Source organism: Chanodichthys erythropterus, chromosome 3 (genome assembly GCF_024489055.1).
Source record: "Chanodichthys erythropterus isolate Z2021 chromosome 3, ASM2448905v1, whole genome shotgun sequence".
Classification (NCBI taxonomy): Eukaryota; Metazoa; Chordata; class Actinopteri; order Cypriniformes; family Xenocyprididae; genus Chanodichthys; species Chanodichthys erythropterus.
In genome coordinates, this window is record NC_090223.1 from 17,432,146 (window position 1) to 17,459,857 (window position 27,712).

At 35.6% G+C, this 27,712-nt stretch overlaps 2 protein-coding genes across 2 annotated transcripts; both read left to right on the forward strand.

Annotated features, from left to right (window-relative positions):
• Window positions 1-246: 246 nt before the first annotated feature.
• On the forward strand, window positions 247-8,601 carry sumo2b (small ubiquitin like modifier 2b). Its single transcript, XM_067381205.1, has 4 exons — window positions 247-405; window positions 1,800-1,931; window positions 5,487-5,558; window positions 7,918-8,601. The coding sequence occupies exons 1-4, from the start codon at window positions 385-387 to the stop codon at window positions 7,978-7,980; spliced, it is 288 nt and encodes a 95-aa protein (XP_067237306.1). The 5' UTR covers window positions 247-384; the 3' UTR covers window positions 7,981-8,601.
• Window positions 8,602-11,743: 3,142 nt separating this feature from the next.
• Window positions 11,744-27,147, forward strand: jpt1b (Jupiter microtubule associated homolog 1b). The gene is made up of 5 exons (XM_067381207.1): window positions 11,744-11,923; window positions 15,586-15,725; window positions 20,649-20,761; window positions 22,792-22,822; window positions 26,702-27,147. Exons 1-5 carry the CDS (start codon window positions 11,868-11,870, stop codon window positions 26,812-26,814), a joined length of 453 nt encoding a protein of 150 aa, XP_067237308.1. The 5' UTR covers window positions 11,744-11,867; the 3' UTR covers window positions 26,815-27,147.
• Window positions 27,148-27,712: the final 565 nt, after the last annotated feature.

The window sequence follows — 27,712 nt, forward strand, 5'->3', positions numbered from 1 at the left end:
TATTCCCTCAGAATCCACATAACACTCATTGTACACAATTCTTATGGATTCCCTGTCATGAATATGATTATGTATGATATTTACTATAAAATAATCATCGTTTCGTGTCGTTTAAATCATATTTGGTCCAACATTTTTTCAAGATAAGACGTTGTGCACGAATGCGCGTGCATGTTTCCCCGGCTCCCTGGTCTCGCGCATGACATCACCGTTGCGCATCATACGACGCCTGTGACCTGCTCTGGCCAATCGCGACAAAGCGCGGCGAACGGACGCGCCGCTCGTGACCGCGCACGCCGGGCCTGTTTTTAATCGGGGGCGCGGACGTGCGCGTCCCCGCGGAGTCTTTGTGTGGCGGCGTAGAGAAGCGCAAATACAATAACCATGGCCGACGAGAAACCCAAGGTGAGTGGCGTTTAAAAATGAAGAGATAATTTATTATTAGTTACAGTTTAAGTCGTGTGAGGGGTTGTGAAAACACGGAAGGACGCAGATGGTTTGATATTTAATGTGAAATATCGCGCGTAGTGGATAAATCCTGTAACTGCCGCCTCAGAAACACCGGAAGAAGACGTGTGAACGCGCGTGGCGAGCTCACACCGCGCGCGACACACACACACACAGACGCATTCAAATAAAAATAACAAGGAGAAGTAATCGATTATCAGACATATATTGATCATATTTGCGCATTGCATGTGATTGCGGAGTGGTTGCTGACTGGGATCTGGTGGAAAGTAGTTTTCTGTCGGTTTGAGCTGATGTTGTATTTCAAATGTGAGCATCCATCACGTGAAGCAGCACAACACTGATAATAAAGCCACACATACCACAGAGATGTCTGAATATTACTGCAATTCATTTCCAAATGTAAAATATGTGAAATTATTGTGAAAAGAGACACAAACATGTCTGAATATTACTGCAATTCATTCCCAAATGTAAAAGATATGAAATTAGTGTGAAGAGACACACTGAGCTAGATTTATCACATATTCCTTTTAGTTTATCAAACCAAATCAAATAAAGGATAAAACTTGTTTCTATACTTACTGCCCCTTTCCACGTTATTGTCATGTGATTAAAGATAACTTGAACTCACATTCATTCTATTTTAATCATCAAAATACAAACAGTTTCCTTTATACTAATAGATGTTTTCTGTATTGTGTAATGGTTGACCAATATGTCCAATATATTATAAAATATAGATGCACAACATAAAACATGCCACAAGAGTGATGTAAAATCTCATAATTGACACTTCGCCGGGAGTTTGATTGACAGGTGATCTAACCAGTCATAACGTTGAATCCGCCATTTTGTCCGACAAAGCACTCAGGAGTTAGAGGATTAACCTCGGTGGACTTAAACTTGAAAAAAATGGTGTGTACTGACGTCTTTCCGCGTTTGAAACAACATCCCTTCTGATGTTCATTCATGTTTATTTGATGCTATAAATGGACTCGTAGTAAGAGATGATCGGTTCACGAGCCGCTTGAGCTGAGGCGCTACAGCAATCTTTCACGTCACATTAAAGAACCACAAAACGTTTTTTATTGTTCGAATTTCTTAAAAAACTACACAGTTTGAAAGCTGGGACTTTGTTTAATATCATAAGTAACATGCTCCGTCTTGTCTGTCGACGCGTTGTCAGTGTCCTCTTTGCTTCACAATGTATTTTTCACTCTGTGTGGCCTGACAGCGCCATGGCTTGTTGGACAAAGCAACAGTAACTAAGGGGGGCGGGTCTTTGCGACTTCAGGGTCAATTGTACATGTGTGCTTTTGTTTTCTTAGGAGGGTGTAAAGACAGAGAACAACGACCACATCAACCTGAAGGTGGCGGGGCAGGACGGGTCAGTGGTCCAGTTTAAAATCAAGAGACACACACCCCTCAGCAAGCTTATGAAGGCCTACTGTGAGAGACAGGTGAGATCATCACACCACACACACACACGTGAAATAAAGTCACAGTCACACACTCTCCTCGCGAGTTCTTGTCAGCGACAAGGATCGACAACTTACCGTCCCGACAGCATTTTGAAGTCCTCGCTGCACATATAAGAGTTTGTGTCCAAAATATAGAAGAGGTTTACACATGCCCGTCATTGTTATACTGAGGAAATACAGAAGAATTTTCTGATCAGAAACCTTTTTTTCTAATTAAACTGCATTTATTATTTAAAAAATATGTTTGTGTATAAAATATACAAAAGAGAAAGCAATAAGCCACTAATTATACTCTAACTGACAGTGTAAAATTCAGATTAATAACAAGCCAAATCTACGGCATTAGTGCATGCCAACTTTTTTAGCGGCACTTCTTCCATTGATTTCTCCCATAGGAATTTCAAGAAAATTATTTGTTAAAGCGTTTTAAGCCATGAATCAAGTCAACCAGCTATGAGGTGAATCACAACACTAAAAACTTTGATTTGAAGCAAAAAAGTACTTGAAAAAGGTATAAGACTGTACTTAAAGGCACAATATGTAATTTTTCGTGGCTTGAGGTCGCGTATTCAAAACAAAGGCGTAGCTTGATGCCGAGATTGAGTGCGGAATCATGGGAGATGTCCAGTGGAATAGAATTGGGACAGGACTCGGTCAGAAATCATGTTCATGGATGCGATTATTAACGTTACTGTAGTATGAAGCAGAGCAGGGTTGAGTGCTGTTGGAGCGGAACGAGACCGCTGGAGCGATTGCTAATGAGAGATGAACGCAACACACACCTCGAGAGCAGCGGACCTTTTATTATGCAGCAGTCACCACTTCCATTTCTTCCGGTCAAGTGTATGTGGGGTAAAGCAGCGCTGTTTATGATGTTAGATATGTTTGTGTGTTGAATATGATGTTATAAAGCAAAGTCCCTTTAATGTCTTTTTCACTCAGCGGCCATCTTTGAAACGCCTCTCGGGCATCCAAGTGCATCTCTTTGAATGGGGAAACACCAAAATTCTCCAAAACTGTTCGCTAAGCTTTCGATTAAATTTCATATTTGTAATCACCAATGAAATCTGACAACAACTGTCTCATAAATTTTGTTTCTAAATGCTCGAATCATTGCAAAAAATTGATTTTTTTTAGGCTAGTTCAAGCTAATGCACATGCGCAGTCCTAAATGCTCATCTCTCGTGTCTCATTTCGGAGGCGCGCGTCTGACTGTTTCTATAGGAACCGGAGCTTCTAACGGTCGCTGCTGTGACGCAATTACTTTACCAATCGCCGATTGTCTCTTATTTAGAAGGCGGGACTTATTATGCCATATTGCGCGTTGCACTTTCTCCCATTCAAAACAATACGAGTGATGCATCTTGTGTTATTCTATAGTCTTTGTATGAAGTTACTCTGTGCGTTCACTCAGTGGCTACTATGAGACACTTAATGCACACTGCAGTAAGCTAGATCGATATTGGTCAGGTAAAACATGGTACTCATGGTAAATCAAGAAAACAAGATCCAAACAATAACATGTTGAGCTATGCTTTTCTGTTGATGAATGTATCCAAACAATTCGCCTGTCAAATAAAACATAGGCCTATAATATATTAAAGCATCTTCAGTGTTTCCATGCTTTCTACAAAATAAAAACAGAAATTGAGGGTAACCCGGATATGATGTCAGTTATAGGCGATGCACGGACATGGTCCGTGTCCTGGTTAAAATTGCTTATTTCTCTGGATTTAAACATTCTTGGAAACATTGTAAGTACACAGTTCAACAAAATATATAACACTGTTCTAGTGGTTCTTGGATATTTTAATCTAAAAATCTTACATATTGTACCTTTAACGTTTTTTTTTACTACAACCCCATGAAGCATTGCAAACAGCATAATCTAATTAAATCGATGAAGCGTGAAACAAAACTCCTAATTTGAAAATGTTAATTAAACATAAACTTTTTATTTTTTTTAAGATTATTGCAAAATATGGATATATTTAAATATTTCAGTATTTTGAGTGTAAGGAGATCGACTTGATTACATCATTCGCTGTGCTTCATGGGAGAGGGTGGAGATAAGGAGCTATTTTGGTGTGTTTTGCTTGTTTTGACTCTGATTGGTGGAATTTTGTACAGCATCATGGGTAATGTAGTTTTTCACTCAGAATTCCGCTGTTAAACATGATTATTTTTGTAAATAAGTTGAAATAATGTGGGCTGCCAGCTTCAGAAGAAGCAAATACAATGGATTGTCAACCTTGTAGCTCACAGTAGCACTGACTTTAAAGATTTATAAGTTATTGTTAAAAATCAATTTCCCTATGGAGTAAATGAATGGAGTTTTTACTACCGGAGCCGTCTGTTGCACTCTGATGTTATTGCACCTCAGACCTGAATTTTTCATGAATTTTTTCATGATATTCCACCTGTCTGTCATTATAACAAAAATAAAAGACATTGAGAGTGGATTGAAGCGGGACACATTCATATGAGTCTGATGGCTTACAGTAGTGCTCAGTCCGCAAGATGGTTACAGCCATCTGCACTAAAGCTCTTCAGCCTGATCAATAATTTCCTCAACAGCCTTACCGCCTGCTGGCTTTATCACTCCCTCATGTCCGGTTAATGGTCCTGCGCGTCCGGTCGAAGGTTTAGTCCATGTCAGAGAGGGTTATAGAAAGAACAGTCACTCTAATGTTCACGTATGACAAAGACAGACACACACGATCAGTATTTCTGCACGGTTCGGCTCCAGATATAAGCATGCGTACAGTACCAGACTGACATCTTCATTTCCATGGCCTCCTGTACACACACACACAAGCAAAGCTTTATTAATGCTGTAAACACACGAGGTTAAGATGCTCCTCGTGATCTTTAGGTCAGTAACATGTTTTTCTGGCAGAGGCGGAGGGTTTAATCTCATTGTGGCTCTGTAAGTTTTGCCGGCAGAAGTAGGACAGCGTTCACTGGCGCACAGGGAAGGAAGCGACCCTGCCCTGAGGAACTCCCTGTCAACAGCGCTGCCCGTCAGAAAACAAATATGAAGGCGTGAGGTTTCAGCTGATCTTTATCTGAGATGTTTACTTCCCTTTTTGTGCTGGGAGGTTTAAAAAGATGTGGGATTCAACTCGATTCAACTGCTTCATTAAAAAAAGCATTAGTTATTCATTCAGGATTCAGGATTTATTCATTTTTCATGACATTGCAATAAATTAAAAATAAAATAAACATATTAGATGAAAAAAATAACTTATTTAAATTATTTTTCAATGTAGAATTTCAAATTTTCTTTGAGTTAAAGTAAAATTTTAGCACTCAAATTACTAACTAGTAATAAAATAAATAAAAACTAAACTAAAACTGAAGTAAAAATAAATCAAACCTAAATAGTAATATTTAAAATATACAAAAACTAATAAAAATGAAAATACAAAAATTAATGTATAAGTTATGTAAAATGAAGCTATGAAGTGATTTTCATTGTGGTGAATGGTGGTGTGAGAAACACTGGACTGATGTACTCATTTGTTTTTGCAGGGACTGACAATGAGGCAGATTCGATTCCGGTTTGATGGACAGCCTATCAATGAAACAGACACGCCCGCACAGGTATGACATCACCGTACTCACTGTCATTCTTACTACACTTTTGATTCTGAAGTAACAACACTGGACAGGTTTGTGTGTGTTACAGGGAACAAATGTCCCTTCAAGGATAGCAATACCAGTCATTTTTGACCTTGAGAGGACATTGTTCCCATGAGGAAAACGGCTTATAAATCATACTAAATGTTTTTTTGAAAGTGTAAAAATGCAGAAAGATTTCTGTGATGGTTAGGGTTAGAGGACAGGCTATGTCATTAGCTCAGTATAAAACCATTATGCCTATGCAATGCCATAATGCCCCAGGTGTGTGTGTGTGTGTGTGTGTGTACACGTGTGTGTGCGTGATCACGTGCACAGATTTTTAATATCACATAGAATCAAAATTAAGTTTACCCTATTTAGTGAAACGTGAGTCTCATAAAGCCTGAATGTCCAGGTCATATTCTAAAGATACTTAAAAAACAAAGCCTAATTGCATTGTTAAATATATTAAGAAAATGAAACCTAATTGCACCGTCACATTATTTTCATGATAATTAAGTAGATTTCTTTCCAACTCTGTAACATCAATTACTGTAATGATAAAACATTTTTATAATTTTTTTAATTCAAATATTTATTTTATATTCAATTAGTTTATTTGTATAGTGCTTTTCCATATATATATATATATATATATATATATATATATATATATATATATATATATATATATATATATATATATATATATATATATTTATGTGTGTGTGTTTATGATTATACATATATAGGGCCCTATGAATTCCATTTTATTTTTTCCAAAATTCCCTTTTATTGTGTATTTTTTTATATATATATATTTTTTTTCAAATTCTGTTTTTTTGGCTTCCATTTTAATGGTTACATTAATTTTTTGTAATCAAAAGCATGTCTAATTAATTGAAATTATGAAATAACATTTTTTTTAAAGTTTAACAAAATACATTTTAAAGGGCCTTATGAAATTTATTTTCTTAAATTCTGTTTTATTTTTACCTAATTCTGTGTTTTCTGTTTTAAGTTGTCTTAATTGCATTTTAATTGTTTAATTAAATTGTAATCATCAAATCATGTCTGATTAATTGAATTCATAAAAACAACAAAATTTATTATTATTTTAAAATTAATTTAAATTAATTAAAATTTATTTATTTATTTATTTTTTTTTCTGAAATTCTTACTCTGTTGTGTTTTTTTTAATTTTTCTGGCGATCAAATGAAGGCAAACATTAATTTAATTTATCTTAATCATATGAAATTAAACTTTTTGTCAAACACAACAAATTTACTCTTAAAAATAAAACATGGAAGAAAAAATATTATATTATATAAAGAAATATTATATTATATATGAGTTTTTGTGTGTTTATGATATGACAATATTTTTTCCCAAATGAAACTGTAAAAATGCTCATGAAGCATTAAATATTCTTTTTGTGGTTTAATATTCACAGACATTAGTCTATATTGCGATTTAAGTGTACTGACCTACTTATTTATTTATTCACCCAAAAAAAAGAAAAAGACAAATTTTGTGATATTCCGCATTATACAGTAAATTCCATTTTTATGACTAAATATCGCGATTCTGTCCATATTTTCTACATCACTGAAATCATAGGGCCCTATATATATTAATTTTAGTAATACATTATATATAATATAAAATAGTTGTATACTATTTTTAGTTTGAGATATATATATATAATAGGCAAATATTTTAAATTATATTATACATATATATAATATTTAGAGAGAGAGGGTATTAGTACATATTGGTAGTGTTTGTAGTAATATTTAATTTTTAAAATCATTGAATTACAGTTTATTACAGTACAGAATTCAAATACAGTAGTTTAATTTAGTTGGTATTATTATTGATAAACCTTATCCAATCATACACCACTTTTTATTATCTTTTTAATTAAATCCTGATAGAAAATGTCCTGCCCTTATTTTTCCACCAAATATTCTATTTCAATTAGAAGTTTAATGCATCTCATGTTGACTGTAAAGCTCAGGCGGTTTGTTTTAGACAGAGCAGGCATCATATGTGCTCTTAGATGAAGATTCAGGCAATAAAACAAGATTTTGTCAGAAATATTATAGAGTTCATCTCACCCACTGAATAAATCTGAGTTGACAGCATCATTGTACATTTGCATCATGGGATAAGAGTAAACTGTAATTAGAGTGGATAGGTGTCGATTTCACAGTCAACAGGAAGTCTTGTGAAATCTGAATGAAGTGTCCTTATGTGACTCTCTCCTGACCTCACACCGCTTGTGTGTATTAATATTACTGAATAATAAAGACATTACCTCATGTTTTTCTTCCGCAGTTGGAAATGGAGGATGAAGACACAATTGACGTTTTCCAGCAACAGACAGGAGGACACATCTGAATCGGACGACTCTATCAAGCCCAACCAATCTCTCTCTCTCTCTCTCTCTCTCTGTTCCTGGTTCTCCCAGACCTCTCTCCTCATGGTTTTCTGTAACTGCTGTTGTATAGTGTTTTCAGTTCATCATGTTTTCTTTTGGTTTTGTACATAAAGGGTTCCTGCTACAGTAATTATTGCATTGGGTTTGTTAATTGCCGTAAAATCTGACGTGTTAAGCCCAAGTTCTTGAACGAGTGATCGCTAAACTATCATGGAGACGGTCATCTGTGTATAGACCAACTAATACATGTTTCCCCTTAAGAATCATTGACCTGAGGATACGAGCCGTGTGGATTCGCTCGGGTTCAGATATGAGCGCACAGGCTTTTTCGCAGTTATGACTGTGTTTCAAGAAATGTTCAGCTCTGTTGTACTTTAAGCAGATTCAAGTTGATTCTCTGTTTTCCATTCAGACAATTTGGTTTTAAAACTTTTTTTTTTTTTTTATTGTAGTGATCATGTATAGTGCAAAACTTGTGTTAAACATGTTTTAACTCATACGAGGGAATTCATGTTTCGGACAAGTCAAGCATCTGTCTGTATTGTCTAATCTCTTGTTAAAATAAAATATTCTCTTTTTATCAAACTGCCAGTGTGTTTTAGTCATTGACTCACTACACTGAATGACTTGCATCTTTAAATTGTTTTTGAATTCCAAATAATATTGCACTGATTCTTGACATAAGGGACAAAAGATTTTTTTGAAGTTTTTATTTCTTGGGTTAGGGTTATTATGAACAATCAAGTTCCTAAATTCCTTAATTCTCCACCCTCCATTTTAATATTAAATATAGATAATCAATGTCAATTCTCAGATAAATCAGACATGATATCATGTAGTTCAGTTGATGTTTTAATTTAACATTATGAATTAAAAAAAAGAATATGACATTTCTTTAAAAATTAACAAACCTTCACCTGACAACAAATACTGACGGAGTTGACAAAAAACTGACGGAGTTGACAAATATTGACGGAGTTGACAAAAACTGACGGAGATAACAAACTGACGGTGTTGACTAATACTGATGGAGTTGAAAAATACTGAGAGTTGACAAAAATTGATGGTGTTGACAAAAACTTGATGGTGTTGACAAAAACCGACGGAGTTGACATACTGATGGATTTGACAAAAACTTGACGGTGTTGACAAAAACTGACGGAGATAACAAACTGACAGAGTTGACAAATACTGACATTGTTGACAAACTGACGGTGTTGACTAATACTGATGGAGTTGAAAAATACTGAGAGTTGACAAAAACTGATGGTGTTGACAAATACTGACGGTGTTGACAAAAACTGATGGAGTTGACAAAAACTTGATGGTGTTGACAAATACTGACGGTGTTGACAAAAACTGATGGAGTTGACAAAAACTTGATGGTGTTGACAAAAACCGACAGAGTTGACATACTGATGGATTTGACAAAAACTTGACGGTGTTGACAAAAACTGACATTGTTGACAAACTGACGTTTTGACTAATAATGATGGAGTTTAAAAATACTGATGGAGTTGAAAAATACTGAGAGTTGACAAAAACTGATGGTGTTGACAAAAACTGATGGAGTTGACAAAAACTGACGGTGTTGACATATTGACGGAGTTGACAAATACTGACGAAGTTGAAAAATAATGAGAGTTGACAAATACTGATGGTGTTGACAAAAACTGGTGAAGTTGATAAATTCTGATGGTGTTGACAAAAACTGACGGAGCTGACATACTGACGGATTTGACAAAAATTTGACGGAGTTGACAAAAACTTGACGGTGTTGACAAAAACTGACGGATTTGACAAAAACTTGATGGAGTTGACAAAAACTTGATGGTGTTGACAAAAACTGACGGAGATAACAAACTGACGGAGTTGACAAATGCTGGCATTGTTGACAAAAACTGGCGGAGTTGACAAATACTGATGGTGTTGACAAAAACTGGTGGAGTTGACAAATACTGATGGTGTTGACAAAAACTGACGGAGTTGCCATACTGATGGAGTTGAAAAATACTGATGGAGTTGAAAAATACTGAGAGTTGACAAAAACTGATGGTGTTGACAAATACTGATGGTGTTGACAAAAACTGATGGAGTTGACAAAAACTGACGGTGTTGACATATTGACGGAGTTGACAAATACTGACGAAGTTGAAAAATACTGAGAGTTGACAAATACTGATGGTGTTGACAAAAACTGGCGGAGTTGACAAATACTGATGGTGTTGACAAAAACTGGTGGAGTTGACAAATACTGATGGTGTTGAAAAAAACTAACGAAGTTGACAAATACTGACGAAGTTGAAAAATACTGAGAGTTGACAAATACTGATGGTGTTGACAAAAACTGGCGGAGTTGACATACTGATGGAGTTGACAAAAACTGACGAAGTTGACATACTGATGGAGTTGAAAAATACTGAGAGTTGACAAAAACTGATGATGTTGACAAATACTGACTGAGTTGACAGAAACTGATGGAGTTGACAAATACTGACGGAGTTTACAAATACTGACAGTGTTGACAAAAAAATGGCGTAGTTGACAAATACTGAAAGAGTTGAAAAATACTGAGAGTTGACAAAAACTGACGGAGTTGACAAAAACTTGATAGTGTTGACAAAAACTGATGGAGATGACAAACTGACGGAGTTGACAAATACTGACATTGTTGACAAACACTGGCGGAGTTGACAAATACTGATGGTGTTGACAAAAACTGGTGGAGTTGACAAATACTGATGGTGTTGACAAATATTGACGGTGTTGACAAATACTGATGGAGTTAAAAAATATTGAGTTGACAAAACTGACATGTTGACAGAGGTCCAGCTGGGGCCAAATTTACAGTATATGTAAATAGAATCATGAAACAACATTAGAAGAATTCCCCATATGCAAAAAAACAAACAAACAAACAAAAAAAAACATTAAACATTAAATCACATTATATAGACTTTTTGAGAGCACTTGTCAACCATCAGACATAAAACCTGACCATTTTTGAGGAAAATATAATTCAAGACTTACTTTTTGTATTGTTTGATATATTAGATCGATCTCTGTCTTTCAATTCAAATGTATATTTTTTAATTTGTTGCATTTTTAAATACTTTGTTTGGCAATTTTACATTGTGACCTCATGCTGATGACAGGATAAATTACATGTATTTTCCAAGTATAGAGCAAACATTTAAATAATATCCTTTAGATGTAACTTTTTAAGTATTTATATTTTTATTAATTAATTTATTTTTAACATAAACAGGGCTTTAGTGTGTAGGACATGTTTTGTCCCTTATCTCAAGAATCAGTGATTGACATCATTTTAGCAATTATTCATAATTACATTTAAATGAATTATAATAATCATTAAAATAATTAGATACAATTATACATATTTAGAAGAAATCATTGTAGGTTGAAGAATTTAAGATATGATTCAAAGTTTCAAATTATTTCTTATAATTATAAAATGGCGTAATGTAGGTGTTTCAGTTCGTTCTAATGTAATTTATACATTTATAATGTAAATATTCGCATAACACGTTTTAGTAAATAGCCTATGGATGATTATGCAGTAAACCACATCACATAAACCCAGGAAGGCTATTGTCTGATCGACGGTCGATCCTCCAATCAAACTCCAGGGACCGCTCTGCCCTATCCAATCACATTGCGCATCTCCCCGGAGGGCGGGGTTTCGTGGGCTGGTCTAAAGGGCCGCTCCGCTGCACTCGGATTTCAGCTGGTCCGGGCGGAGTCCATGCGGGATAAAGGACTTAGACGAATTCAGTCAAGCTGAAGGGTTTCTAACGCGTTTTAGCGAGCACATTACCCGCTCAACATGACTACGACGACCACTTTCCAAGGCATGGAGCCTGGTGCCAAAAACAGTTCCAGGTAAATGAATTTAAACGGGTTTGTTGCGTTCGCCAGGCAGACAAAAGAAGAGCGGAGCTCAGAGCTGGAGATGATGATGATGATGATGATGATGGTGGTGGTAGTGGTGGCCTGATGGATGGATTCCTCCTCCAATACACGAATGCAAATGAAGCTAATCAGCCTAAATATGAGGACTTAATGGATTTGGATTAGTGTAACACTTTCATTTCATCTGAATTCACCCAGACTGTCTGCCACCACCATCATCATCCTCTTCCTCCTAGCAATGAACACCCATCCACCCTTATTCTGCTCTGAGATCCAGTTCAGGCACATTATACCCAGGTTTGACGTGTATTTGATCTGATGTTTTGATGTGGATGGAGCTCAAACTTCAGCCATTATAAAGGAATGGAGCTGGCAGGCTGCCACTGTACATCTCAAACTGGGAGATTTGCTTTAAAGTTTAGTATGCATTGTGCATTGCATTGATTTTAACGAATAGATGCTTTCTCTGCTGCTTATATTTCTTTTTTTTTCTTTTTTTTTCTATCAGTTTAATCCAAGTCATCTGACTATTCAGTGTAACCCTCAAGCTCTGGCCCAAAAATACACGCTCCATTGTCCTTAAAAGGTTTCTGATACTAGGCTTGGAACAGATGCATTGAATTTCTTCCAACCAACCAGTGGAAGGTTTGCATGTCTGGCCAAAGGACTTTGTGATCCAAACTAACTCTTTTTATTTTTTTTTAGGTGTGTTTGTGTGTCCAGAAATGATATCATCTGTAACTTTCAGTCAGCGAATGAGGGAGGGATGGAGATGCATTCTGGCATTTGCATGTCAAAAATGTTGCAGTGGCTTTTGTTGCACAGAAACGAGGTTTAAAATGAGGGTTCAGGCATTGTCTAGTCGGTTTAACCTGAATATTAAGGCATCCTTGGTGCAACATGTTGCCACCCTGACACCTTCAAAGCTCATTTTCCTGTTAAATCCAAGTAAATTCACCCAGTTTTTCTCTTTTAAATCCTGTGTGTCTGGGGTTCCCCTCAGTAGGACGGCCAGAAATGTAGGTCAAGCTGAGAGCTGGCGTGTTTATTGGTCACTCGGTCTGATTTACTGATGTTTTCAGCATGCATCTTGGGCTTGAGGAAGGATTTTTAATGCCATGTGTCTCCTGTGTCGGTTGGGTGGGGTCTCGGGCGACGCGGCCTTCCTCTCTCTAATAAAGTCCCCTGATCTGATCCCAAAGCTTTAGTCTGGTTAAGGCATTAGCTGTTTCAGACGGCACTGGTTGGTTTTATAATCTCCACACCGTCGATTCCTTTGACAAAGGGAGCAGAAAGTTGCGTTTGGATGGAGGCGAGACCCTGACAGCTGCCGCCGGGTGTCAGCTGGTCTCGTGGAGGGAGGGCTGTTGAGATCAGCGCTGGGCTTTTCAGAAGCATTGATTAGGGTTTCCCTCAGCCGCATCAATCACAGGTCCACTGCTTTTCATCCGGGGTTTGCTGACACCCACCCTCATGTCTTTTTAATGAATCAACATATGTGCTGAATGAGAACCATCCAACGATGGAATCTGCACTTGGTGTGAGCAGATGAGCTGGACGAGTCAGCTGTGTGTGTGTGTGTGTGTGTGTGTATGTGTTCAGTGGTGGGTGGTATGACCAAAATCATTTGTTGTGTTGTATGCGCTTTATATCACAGTAACAGGTTTACATCTCAATGTGGTTATTTTTTGCTCACAAAATGGTGCGTTTTGATAACCATGTGGTAGGCTAATGCTTGTTCCTGTAGCTCAAACTGGTCATGTGTTCAATTAAATTCCCAGGGAATGCATGAATTCATCAAATGTACATCTTCTATAAAAGACATCTGCGAAATGCATACATGATCCAATGAATTAAACCCTTTATTTATGAAAGGTCATCAAAAGGTCATTTCTGTGAGACTTCTTTGACAAATCTTATTTTATTGGACTGTCCTGATCTAAATATTTAAATATAAGTATTAGGTGACAGTTTTATTCAGCTTTTATTTATGGAGATTTTTAAAAAGACTTCTGGGAAGATTTTAGATGAAAGAGCATACATACAAATTAATGACTTAAAAAAAATACACAGTAAAATACCGTTTTCCATTGAAACAGTAATGTACCATTAAAAACAATGCATTCTGAGTAATATTTGTTGCTTTAAGAAAAGAGGCCTATAGGTAACTTTCTCAAAATCAACAAATAATATTACCCAGAGTGTGTTGTAATATACAGAATGTATTGTAGTATACTGTAAAAACAATGCATTCTGGGTAATATTTGCCATTTTTGAGGAAGTAGCCTATAGGATGCTTTTTCCAAAATGACTTATGTTACCCAGAATGCATTTTTACGGTTTATTACTGTTTCAGTGGAAAACGGTATTTTACTGTATGAATTTTAGTGTTTTACAGTGTTTTTTTTTTTTTTTTTAAGTGTATAATTTTTTTAAAACTATAATATAGTGTATAATTTGAAATTTGAATTTTGATTAAGTGGCCAATAATCAACGATTATATAATTAATTCACCAAGTTACATAATTACTTGCCAAACGTAAATGACAAAATGCTTAAAAGATTAGTTATCTTCAGAATTAAATTTCCTGATAATTTACTCACCCCCATGTCATCCATGTTCATCTCTTTCTTTCTTCAATTGAAAAGAAATTAAGGTTTTTGAGGAAAACATTCCAGGATTTTTCTCCATATAGTGGACTTCACTGGGGTACAACAGGTTGAAGGTCCAAATGTCAGTTTCAGTGCAGCTTCAAAGAGCTTTAAACAATCCCAGACAAGGAATAAGGGTCTTATTTAGAGAAACAATCGGTCATTTTCTAAAAGAAAATACTTTTTTTATATACTTTTTAATCACAAATGCTCATCTTGAACTGCTCTGTGATGTGCCACGCATTGCGTAATCATGTTGGAAAGGTCACGTGTGACGAACTACTGAGCAAGTGTTTACAAAGAGAATGTGCAAAGACTAAGTCAAATGCTCTTTACAAAAAAAAGGGTAAAACAACGATGTAGGACGATTTTGAGGTTGGAGGAGGAAATAAGATGGAGTTTTTCGCCCAACCGCGATACTTCCGCCTACATCACTTGTGACCTTTCCAATGTGGTTATGTAATGCGTGGCGCATCGCAGAGCAGTGCAAGACAGACATTTGTAATTTAAAAAGTATACATTTTGATTTCTTTATTTTACCCTTATTCCTCGTCTGGGATAATGTAGAGCTCTTTGAAGCTGCACTGAAACTGTAATTTTGACCTTGAATCCGTTGAACCCCATTGAAGTCCACTATATAGAGAAAAATCCTGTAATGTTTTCCTCAAAAACCTTAATCTTTTTTCGACAGAAGAAAGACGTAAACATCTTGGATAACATGGGGGTGAGTAAATTATCAGGGAATTTTAATTCCGAAGTGAACTAATCCTTTAATTTCATCATCTTGACTTGTTTGACACGCCCTGCTTTGAATTTCTTCAGGCTAATAAGGTTTCTACTGTTGACATATTTGCACAGTATCTACATGATAATCTCCAGCCCTTCTTCTGTTAGTGTTTCTTTTCTGCACTAGTGAGTTTGTTAATATGTCATTGATTTGCATGTTCCTGAGCCTCATTCTTCTGACCGATGTCTCGTAGGGTGTTGCGTCCCCCTGGTGGAGCCTCTAATATTTCCTTCGGCACAGATGATGAGAAGCCTGTGCGCAAAAACAAGATGGCCTCCAGTATCTTTGCTGAACCTGACGACCCTCACGCCCACCGGAGGAACAACCCGCCAGGTACAACACACACACACACACACCACATACCACACACCACACATCACACACACACATACATCTGGTTCAAATTCTGCTTTTGGTCAGATCTGGACTTGGTTAGATTTTAATGCTTGTATTATTTGAAACCAGCATGGCATTAATGCCACCCTTATGTTTTTAACTCATGTCTGTATGATTGAGCTCATCTATATGAATGTCTAAACTGTAAATCTAATTTAAAAGTTTGGGGTCTGTAAGATTTTTGAAATGTTTTTGAAATGTTCTCGCCCAAGACTGCATTTACTTAATAAAAAAAAATACTGTAATATTGTGAAATATTAATTTTTAAAATCACTGTTTTCTATTTGAATATATGTTAAGATATAATATAATCAATTTTGCTGAATAATATAATCAGTTCAGTTTCAAATGATAGTTTTGAAATGAAAAATGACAAAATAAACTTGGCAGGTATATATATATATTAGTACAGTCCAGTCCAAAAGTTTGGAACCACTAAGATTTTTAATGTTTTTAAAAGAAGTTTCATCTGCTCACCAAGGCTACATTTATTTAATTAAAAATACAGTAAAAAACAGTAATATTGTGAAATATTATTACAGTTTAAAATAACTGTGTACTATTTAAATATATTTGACAAAGTAATTTATTCCTGTGATGCAAAGCTGAATTTTCAGCATCGTTACTCCAGTCTTCAGTGTCACATGAGTCCAAACTTTTGGACTGCACTAATATAATAATCTCACATGCATTAGTTTTGTAGTCCATTTTAGTGAAATGGATTAAAAATATTGATGTATTTAAATATTAATGTCCTTTAATGATTCACTATTGGCTTATTATTTCAGTAGGAAGATGTCATAAATTAAAGAGTGACTTTGTTAGATTTTCCAGGTTTAACCCACTCGCTGCTTTCACAGACGACCACTTCTATGTGTCAGCATACAGTTGGCACAATGTCATTTCCTGGACAAATATCCTGACTGTTCAGTGATTCAGGAAGTGACTCGTGATGTAGAGAATGTTAGGGTGTGACATCATGATGAAGCATCCAGTCCGTTAGTGCGTACAGGACGGTCTGCTTTACAAGTGTTTCTGTAGATATACCTGTATTTTATTCAAAAATTTCAATGGGAATATGTTCCTCAATTTTTGTGTGCTGTTTTTCTGCTCAAAGTAGCACGTCATTAGTTTAGCAACATGTCAAACTCTACTGAAATCACTTGAGTTGTTTACCCCATGTGCTTCACATGCTGCTCCAAATCCGTCACTTATGTAGGAAGTTGCCTCAGAAGGGAGCTGCCTATGTAGACAGTGAGGCAGCTCTGTAATGTTTGGATGTTCAGAGTTCTTTATTTTCTGAAAAAGAAACATGTATTTGCATGCAGTAGCGTTTTGAATGCAGTTGGCAGTCGTGTGATTAGCCCTGCACAAGCTCATATACGGATATAATCGGGATAATCTGAGCTTTTGATTCAGCGCTAATGCTTCACTCGGGCAGGTGTCGTTCCTATATCTGTTTATTCTCTCTAAAGGCCTTTGCTGGCTCTCTTCTGGGATGTTGAATCCTGCTGCATCTGATTATTTTACAGCCGTAGCCATAAATTCTGTAGCAAGCAACTAGATATTTCTAAGCTGATCTAAAAAAAAAAAAAAAACACTTGGCTTTTAAAGATTTCATTTGATCTGAACTTCATGTCTTAAAGGGTTAGTTCACCCAAAAATGAAAATTGTCATTAATTACTCACCCTCATGTTTTTCCACACCTATAAACCTTTGTTCATCTTCAGAACACAAATTAAGATATTTTGATGAAATCTGAGAGGGTTTTTCTCCAATAGACAGCAACATAATTATCACAGTCAAGGTCCAGAGAAGTCGTAAAGACATCCTTAAAATAGTCAACGTGACTACAGTAGTTCAACCTTAATGTTATGAAGTGACGAGAATACATTTTGTGCACGAAAACAAAGATAACAACTTTATAGAACAATTTCCTCTATATCCTGTCAGTCTCCCATGCCGTTGACGCAGCGTTGGCCATTACTGAGCTGGCGTTCGGACGTAAACGCAGAAGCGCTGAACTGCGTCAACTCCGTACGAGTCTGACAGGGTAGAGAAGAAATTGAGTTTAGTAAAGTCGTTATTTTTGTTTTTGCGCACAAAAAGTATTCTTGTCGCTTTATAACATTAAGGTTGAACTACTGTAGTCACATTGTTTTTAACAATGGTTTTAAAAGTTTCCGGACTTTGAATGTGGTAATTTCATTGCTTTCAATGGGAGGTTAAAAACCTTGGATTTCATCAAATATTTTAATTTGTGTTCAAAAGATGAACGATGATCTTACGTTTTGGCATGACGTGAAAGTTAATTAATGACAGAAATTTCATTTTTGGGTGAACTAACCCTTTAAGGTCTTGGAACTTGACTTATAAATGACTTTGTTTCCCGGTAAGCCGGTGTGAACTTTTGCATACTGATTTTAGTTGTGTGAAGTATCCGGTCAGATTTTATTTTTTGGGAAACGCTTGGCATTTTTATGTGTGCTATGTATCATGTGGTACATGTCGGATGTGTGGATTCTCATATAATCTTGCTCTGAATGAGCTTCTCTCCTGTCTGACAGGAAGTTCATTGTGTCGACCAGAGGTTCCTGACAGGATGTTGTTGTGTTTGTCCATTGTGATTTGTAAGGGGTTTCATTTTTTTATTTTTTTTTTTATTTTTTTTCAGCTAATGGATTGTAATAGTCATGTAAAAATTACATTCCATTTTTGCCCATTAAGGCAAGACACTACAGGTGAAAAGGGTCAAAATTTAAATAATAGATGATTAGTCACAGTATATTAAGACAATTAATTTGTATTACAGGTTTTCTGAAATGGTATGTTTAAATAAGCAAATGATGCATTATCAATTTAAACATCAAATTTTACAAAATTTTAGTAATAAAATGTTCTCTAAATCACAGAGAATGAAATATGAACAAACTCCACAGTAAAAACCTTCAGAGTATAGATATGAATAAATATGTAAAGTTTGGTGTGTGTAAGTGCTGCTGAAGTGGAGGAAAAACCTTTAAAGATATGTATTGTAATTGAAATCTACAGATGCTAATATATAAAGTGCAATAAAAGAAACACTTAAATGTGTATTCTGGATGTTTTCTGTCAACTTGTCTGAAAGTAGTAATAATGGAAACAAAATGGACCAAAATCTCAAAATTGAACAGTTAGTTGAACAGCCCTATAGTTTATAATAGGTATACATATAAAGTTGTTTTTTATAATAATGTATAAAATTTTCAAGACAGACTGACCATGAACTGTCGCAAATTGTCATAAATATTGCAAAATGATCTTTACTTGTCAAACAGTCACAGACTATTTATTAATACATGTATCTATAAATTTACTATTTATTTATTTATTTAGTTGATTTAAACTAAAAATAATGATTAATGGCAAACATGTTGAAGATTTAGGGATAGTCTGTTGATTCATTAAATAAGCTGCTTCCCCTCAAGTGTACTGTCGCTCCTCCTCCATTGACAGCCATTCAAAAATGGCCTCTTGTCTCCTTGCGGTGTTGCATTTTTTTTTTTTTTTTTTTTTTTTTTTTTTGCACACGCTAACCTTGAAGGCATGCCTTAGTGACTCTGTTAATGGTATTCCTGTTGAAAACTTCCCTTCCCATAATCCTGCAGAATGGCTGTTACCATGGAAACAGGAATCACTGCAAAATGGCTCAGCAGTGACCGGACACTCCCATGAAACATTGTGAAATGATTTTGTCAAGTCCGTCTCCCCACAGTCTTTTTGTACTTTTTTTAAAATATATTAAATATATTTTATATATTTTTATGCTTTTAACTAAATCAGCAGTTTTATATTGTATTGTTGTTTTCATTTTTGGTTCTTTTTTTTTTTCTTCTCTTTATTTACTTTCATCAATGTGCGATGTTGTGATTTATTTCACAGCTGGTTTGGTTCACTTTCTCTGACGAAGTGTGTGTGTGTGTGTTACAACATCAAGCTCATTTAATGTTCATAATCACTCCATTGACACACAATAGGATGCTGCGTTTGTTAGACAGTCAAACAAAAAGCCCTTTGTTTGCATTTCAGTGGATAAGAAGCGAGTGGTGTTTAGGACTTTGACCTCAGGGTCACGTCACACTCATGAAAGCCTTTGGGGGGGGTGTTATGTTGTCTTTAGTATCTTTGATATACTACTGTAGCTTGTCAATTTGAAATAGCTTTAAAATTTCATTCTTTTTAAAGTTCAGTAATTTTTTTTTTTTATGTTTAGTTTTCAGTTTTATACTTCAACTTAAATGTATTGAATTTCAGCTAGCTGTTCACGCAGGTAATCTTTCAGGTTATGTTTATGGTAGTGTTTTTTTTTTTTGTTTTGTTTTTTTTAAATGGGTTTCAGTTGACGATAATAGCCCTGATGTCATCTCTGGTAATAAATGCTTTCTGTGTTAATAGCAGTTCGTTCAGGTCACAAGCTGGCTTTTTTCCACCCACATCAAACAAACCAGATGCAAATGTGTGTCTTGTTTTCTTGAATGAGCTGCTGAAATAAACATTGTATCATGTCATTGTCACACTATTTAAAAACAGTTTGTTTCATGACCCAGATTTGACTTTGAACATCAAGCTGTGACCCAATACCCGACCAGAATTGTTCAAATCAAATTCATGAACATTTACCTTGAATTTCATTGGACTAGAGGAAGGTTAATAGGACAGTGAAGAAACGCTGCACCTGATATTGTTGTAGTATGAAATGTTATGAACTGACAGGGCTGTAGAGTTTGTTTGGATGCCAAGCCACGGTTTATAAGTTCCTATTGTTTATTGGTAAACTGAAATATTGATGATCTGATGACCCGTGTGTGTTTGTCATCACAGGTGGAGAAGCGTCTGGTGTCCTGTGCGGTGAACCCTCGGCTCCTCTGAGACGGTGCCAGCCCGCCATAGTTTATGATAACGGCGCTCCTGCCGAACGGCCCGCCAACAGTGTGGTGAGTTCAAACATGAGATTTATGAGTGTGATCTGAATATAGGTCATCTGAACCTGTTTGAGCTTTATTCATTTAGTCATTTAGCAACCTAGAGCACATGAATGAAAGGGTGTGCCTGGAGTTCATACTCTTACTCAACATCTACCCCAATTACTTTTCTTCATGCATGTTTCTGGTCTTACTGTGAAGTTCATCAGGACATATTATTCTGGAGTGGAAAAAAAAAAGTAAAGAATTTAGATGTACAATGATTAATCAGCCACTGTAAGACCAGACATGTTCAGCACATAAAATACATAAATATTTTTTATTTATTTTGATGAAAGATTGTTTTCTGTAACCTTTCATCCAAATGAATACAAAATTAAAAATAACCCTTTATTTAACCCTTTATTTAAATAAAAAGTATAAAACGTTTCATAAAAAATAACTTTATGTACTTATTTTAAAGAAATATTGTCTTCAACCCTTCATCTAATTAAATAAAAAAATGGATTAAAAATATTTCTTAAAAATATCTTTATAAATCTGCAACCCTTCATCTAAATAAAACAAAAATACATTTTATTATAAATGTATTTATTTATTTTAAAGAGAGATTGTTTTCTAAAAATGTAAAACATCTAAAACATCATAACAATCTTTATTGTACAATTCTGCAACCCTTTATCTAAAATACAATAAAAAAATTCTATAAATATATTCATTAATTAAGAAACATTTTCTGTAACACTTCATTTAAAATTAAAAAAAAGAAAAAGAAAAATCTTATTATAAATGTATTTATTTTGAAGAACAATTGTTTTCTGTAATCCTTCATCTAAAAATAAAAAAATAGTAACTCATAAAATCTATTATATTTTCTGCAACCCTTTATCATAAAAAACTTTGTTGTACATTCTGCCACTCTTTATCTGAATAAAAAATAAATTATTTTTTGTTATAAATGTATTTATTTATTTATTTTGAAGAACAATTGTTTTCTGCAAACCTCATCTAATAAAATAATAAATATTTATTTAATAAATAAATATTTTATACTTTCTGTAACCCCTAAACATTAAGATTAATAAAATAATTAAAATGTATATTAAAAAATAAAAATATTTTGACTGTTTGCAACATTTCATCAAAATAAATGAATAAAACAATAAAACAATTAACATAACACCAGAGAAATTTGACAGGCAGAGAATTCATAAAGATCAAACTATTATAAATGTTTCTATTTATCAATTTCTTTAAAATGAATGAATACAATAAAGTGTGCAATGATTAATCAAGTGCTATAAGGCCAGAGGCAATCAAGACAAACAGAAAATACATATTTATCTGTAATAAAGATTTAATTATTTTTGTACTAGTCTAGAGAAAAACAGGAAATTTTGTTCATTCATTTAAAATTAATTTTTATTCTCCTTTTTTATTAAAGGTCTAACAAATGACCAGTTTTATTTCTGTGTTAGACTAAGTTCAGAGGGGTTTCATTATCACAACTGTATTTGGATCACAGTAGTGCTGTTAACTGACTGTATGTGTGTCTAAAATAACACGGTTAGTTGGGTGGGGTACAAACTAACAGCCGCAGGGTCTGTGGAAAACACACACACATGCATGCACACACACTGCTGGACACCACAGCTGTTCTCTGGGTCAGTAAAACCACAGCTCTTCATGTGGATGAACTTCATTCATTTGTCCTTCACAGGAGGAATTTCCTACAGATTTTTATCCTGTGGTGATTTTTAACAAGCATTTGTTTCCATTTTCTGTCTTGAATGTCTCTGCTCTTATAGAACAAAATTCATTGCACATTTTTTATGAACTTTCTTTCATCAAAACAAATTTAGTTACTTAATCTGCCTTTGAAATGCCTGTATTTATTCTTTTTTATACAAGTTTAAAAACTTTATGAATGGCGTTTCATGTTGTCACGACTGAGAGACCTTATTTAATACTGAAGCTTGACAAACACTGTCCAGGTTTGTTTTATAAATGCATCTGATCTCAAATCTGCTCTTGTTTTGCAGGATCAAAATGAATATGAGCAAGAGAACAACGGTGAGAATCAATTCCTTTTGTAAATCTCAGTGTTTCATTGTGCTCCAGTGATGGTGCTCTTTCTCTTTGCGCGTGTGACCGCTGAAGCGTGACTCACATTTGTTGAGGAATGCTGCTAATAAACGGTTGCTGAAGTTCTGCATTAGTTCTGGAATGTTCCTTCTCCGTTAACGGCACAGAGACACATATTCCATGATTCCACGTCTGCTGGCCGCTGCTTCAGTCTGGACTTCTCATTAAGGACAGCTGGAGTAACACTGATTCTGGATTTCAGATGACGGTCGGTCTTGTGGGACAGAATGAGGGAATTCCATTAGAAATCCAACACGTCTAGAGTTCAGGACAGGGAAACCGGGACTCGAGTCTTAACCTACTAGACCGAAGTCACATGCTGATTGGGCTTCATGTTGATTTGATATGCGTTCATCATGTGTTGGCACGACTCAGTTTAATTTTCTTTTATTTTTGCAAATGGTCAGTGAAAAGAAGTGCTTAAACTTCAGTAAATGTTGTTCTACAAACTCAGGAGGTCAAACTAAATATGAGCTTTTATTTTTCATTCATTTAGTAGACATATGTCTAAATATAGTTTTAAACCTTCATTTATTTGTCCCCCCCTCCCTCTTTTAAATGTTCTATAGGTAGATTTTAAATGATGTTTAAAATATGATTAGTAGTAGTGTATATAAAAATATAATAATAATAAATATATAATAAAAATACAAATAATAAAAATAATAATTGATAAAAAAAAGTTTAATAATAGATGAAAAAATGCTAGCATGGATAACAAGGTCACACATTTTATATAAAGGACACATTTATAGTTCACAAATTAATATATATATATATATATATATATATAATTTTTTTTTTTTTTTTAAAGGGGTAAATTCATTTTGTTTGCTTTGTGTTTTTTAACGGCAATGAATTTTAAAGGGCATTGCTGTTTTTTTTACAAGATGTCTCTGGTGTCCCCAGAATGTGTCTGGGGTATTTTGAGCTGAAACTTCACACACATCATTTATTACAGCTGCTCAAATTTGCCCCTATTTAGGTGTGAACAAAAACACACTTTCATTTTGTGTGTGTCCCTTTAAATGCAAATGAGCTGCTGCTCCTGGCCCCCTTTCCAGAAGAGGGCGGAGCTTTAACAGCTTGCATATTGCATTGCTCAACAACAACAAAGCTGGAAAATCTCACGCAGCCAAAATGAGGATTGAAATAAATGGAGCTGCCTGAACTGAAGAAACGCTTTGCACTACTTAAAAATGCTTACATTTCCTTCATTTGCAGCTTTACCTTTGCTTGCAAGAACAAAATGGTGGCGCTGTGGGTGAAAACATGCAGATTAAGGGGTGGTAATATTATAATAAGATCCCTCTTCCTATATCGCTAGGAGAGCGAAATCTGAGCAGCTCACATGTTCACATGTTTGCAGAGAAAGGCTTGCCAAAACAAAGTTACTGGGTTGTCCTTTTTCATGTTTTCTGGGTCAGTAGATGCACCGTAGACACGATTATATAACTTAAACAAGGAAAAAGTCAGATTTTCATGATATGTCCCCTTTAATATTAATTCAATACACATTTGATGCATTTAAAACTAGCAACTTTTTCATTCTAGGTTAATTTGTGTAGTTTATGGCCAAATGTTTGTAGCTCTCTCTTCAAACACAGGCTTTGTGCCTCTTGAATGTTTAAGTGTCCTGTGACTTTAAGTATTCAGTATTCAGTGGCTGATCTGGGTTCATATAACAAGTCTGTTTACTAGTCCTGCTCTAGTGTTAGTGTTAGGCCATTAGTCAATGCTGATAGTGTAAATATTATCCGTTTCTAGGGTCTTCATGTCTGCTGGGTTTGGCTTTTTACCAGTTAGCACTTTTGCATAGTATCTGACTTCAGCTCCTCTGAGCAAATGTTTGTAATCAGAATTCAAACATAGGGTAATTTTCATTAGATAATGCTGTATAAAAACTAAACTTTAACCTATTCGGCGAGGTTCTCTTAAGCCTGTTGTGTTTTCTTTCAGGTCAGTTTATGTGAATGTCCACTATATAGTGCCCCCTTGTGGCTGCGGTGATATTGCAGTTTGAATTTGTTGCATTATTAATTGAGCTGACACTTTTCTGAGCACAGTGTATGGAATTTAAAGCATGTGCATTCATATAGTTGTGTAGAGTATATATCAGGCCTTACCGGTGCACAATACTGCTGTTCATGAGCTGGATGCTTTCCCTCTGATGGTACAAGTCCTTTTGTGAGACGTTTCTGAGTCACACCTTACCGAACACTTTTTAATATACTTCCTGGAAATGTTCAATATGACTGAATGATGAGCCATTATGTTTCCATCACCATAAAATGCAAATATACTGACCTTAAAACCCATAAGAGACTCAGTCCTAATATGCTGAATGAGTTAGTGAATGTTGTTCCAGTCATTGATGGTACTGAAGAACCGGTGCTTTGACATCTAGACATCTGGACCTAGACTTTACATGTATGATAAGCCATCCTCAAAATCAAACATTGAAATGTATTAAAAAGGCCATGACAAGGACTTTTTATTTTAATATGTTCTTTGATATCCCTTATAATGTTAGTAGAGCTGTTTTGCTCATGCACACACAAACAATATACATGGAAAAAATATTATCGTTAACCCTCATTTTGAACCGCTGCCTGGAATTATGCATTTTAAAGGGGAGGCACCTTTTAAAGGATTAGTTCACTTTCAAATTAAAATTCCCTGATAATTTACTCACCCCCATGTCATCCAAGATGTTCATGTCTTTCTTTCTTCAGTCGAAAAGAAATTAAGGTCTTTGATGAAAACATTCCAGTATTATTCTCCATATAGTGGACTTCAATGGAGCCCAAACGTCTGAAGGTCAAGATTAGTTTCATTGCAGCTTCAAAGCATTCTACATGATCCCAGACGAGAATTAAGGGTCTTATCTAGAGAAACCATCACTCATTTTCTATTTTTTTTTTTTTTTTTTTTTTTTTTTTTTATTATATACGTTTTAACCATAAATGCTTATCTTGAACTAGCTCTCTTCTTCTTCTCTATTAGAATTCCAGCAGTGTAGACACTGCTAATTGTATTACTGCCCTCCGCAGGTCAAATTTTGAACTAAATTCTCATATACAAGCGGTTTAAACTGGACTTGTCAAAGCGAACAATTTTTCACTTTTCCATTTGTCCTGTTGTTGACAGGCTGAAGCTCGTGGAATATGTCAGAAACTGAACTCGCATCTGTATATTGTATCAGTGTAGACAGCGTCACTGGTTATAATGGCTTCTGTTCACTTTTGACACAATGCTCACATCCTGTGTAGGCAAACGTCAGCCATTTAGTGATTGAACACCAGTGGGCGGGGCCTATGATGTCATGATGTATAACTATTCGCTGACGTCTTGCTCTGGAGGCAGTCATATGCAAATGTATTTACCCGTGTGATGTCACAGATCCCGCGATATCAAAACAAGCCATTTTTTTGAAGCTTGGTTATTGGCATTATGCAAATTTGTTACATTGTTACGTAGGTGTTTAACAGGAAGTGAGACTGAAATTACGGACGACTTATTTCGGCTGTTCAGAATCGATTTCTTTCTTTTAGGAGACAATAACTGTATTTGTCATGCACTTTGATCTTTAAAAGTTTGCAGATGTTTTACATTCACAAACCGCTATATTATACTACATGAAAGGTAATATTTGGGGGGAAAAAGCATAATGGGGCACTTTAAGCATGCATGCGGTTATTTGTGTTGTTTTGGACAATGCGGATGCCAATATTTTCAACAATCTCTGTGTCAGACGGAGTAGGACACTAGTATCCTAACCATTGTCCATCTGTGTTTATTTTCCAGAAGAGGCGGTGGAGCAGAAAGAGGAAGCCGCACAGCCTTCTGCCCCGTCTCCTGCCAACCCGTCCGGCCGGAGGAACCCACCCGGTGGCAAATCCAGTCTGATCCTGGGCTGAAACGGCCTTCACTGAACTTTCTTTGCTCTTTCTGTCTTTTTTCTGTTTTTCTTTTTTTAAAAAGGAATTCCCCTTCCTCTTCACTCTTCTTGTGAGCCATGGAAATTTTTTGTCCTCCACCGTCTTTTCATTTTTTCTATTGCAAAAAAAAAAAAGAGAAGCGATCGTTGACAGAAGCACTTTATGTAAGAGGTCCGTTTCAGCCGCTCCTGCAGGAATAATGGCATGAGAGATTCAGATCGACTTTTAATCTGCCCTGGTGTAAATCATTAAAGGAAAAAGGACAAAAAAAAAAAAAAAAAACAAACAAAAAAAGATTTGTTGCGCAAAATTTCTAAGTACAAATAAAGATTGATATGAATTTCACTGTGTTTGTGTTTGCTTGGAGTGTTATTGTCAAATCAAAATGCCTGCTTGCTTTTTAGTAAAATGTCAATATGAGGTGACATTTAATCAGGGGTCTTGTTAATACATAATCAGTTTAGCTTTGTGGTCCAAGGAAGGAACAGTAGTGAACCGGCGACAGGGTCATGGGCGGTCGAGGCTCACTGATGCACATGTGGAGCGAAAGGCTGACCCGTGTGGTCTGATCCAACAGACGAGCTCCTGTAGCTCAAATTGCTCAAGAAGTTAATGCTGGTTCTGATAGAAAGGCGTCAGAATACACAGTGATCACAGTTTGTTGTGTATGGAGCTGCAGACCAGTCAGGGTGCCCATGCTGACCCCTGTCCACCGCCGAAAGAGCCAACAGTGAAGCATCAGAACTGGACCACGGAGCAATGGAAGAAGGTCTGATGAATCACGTTTTATTTTACATCAAGTGGATGCCTGGGTGCATGTGCCTCACTTACCTGGGGAACACATGGCACCAGGAAGCACTCTGGGAAGAAGGCAAGC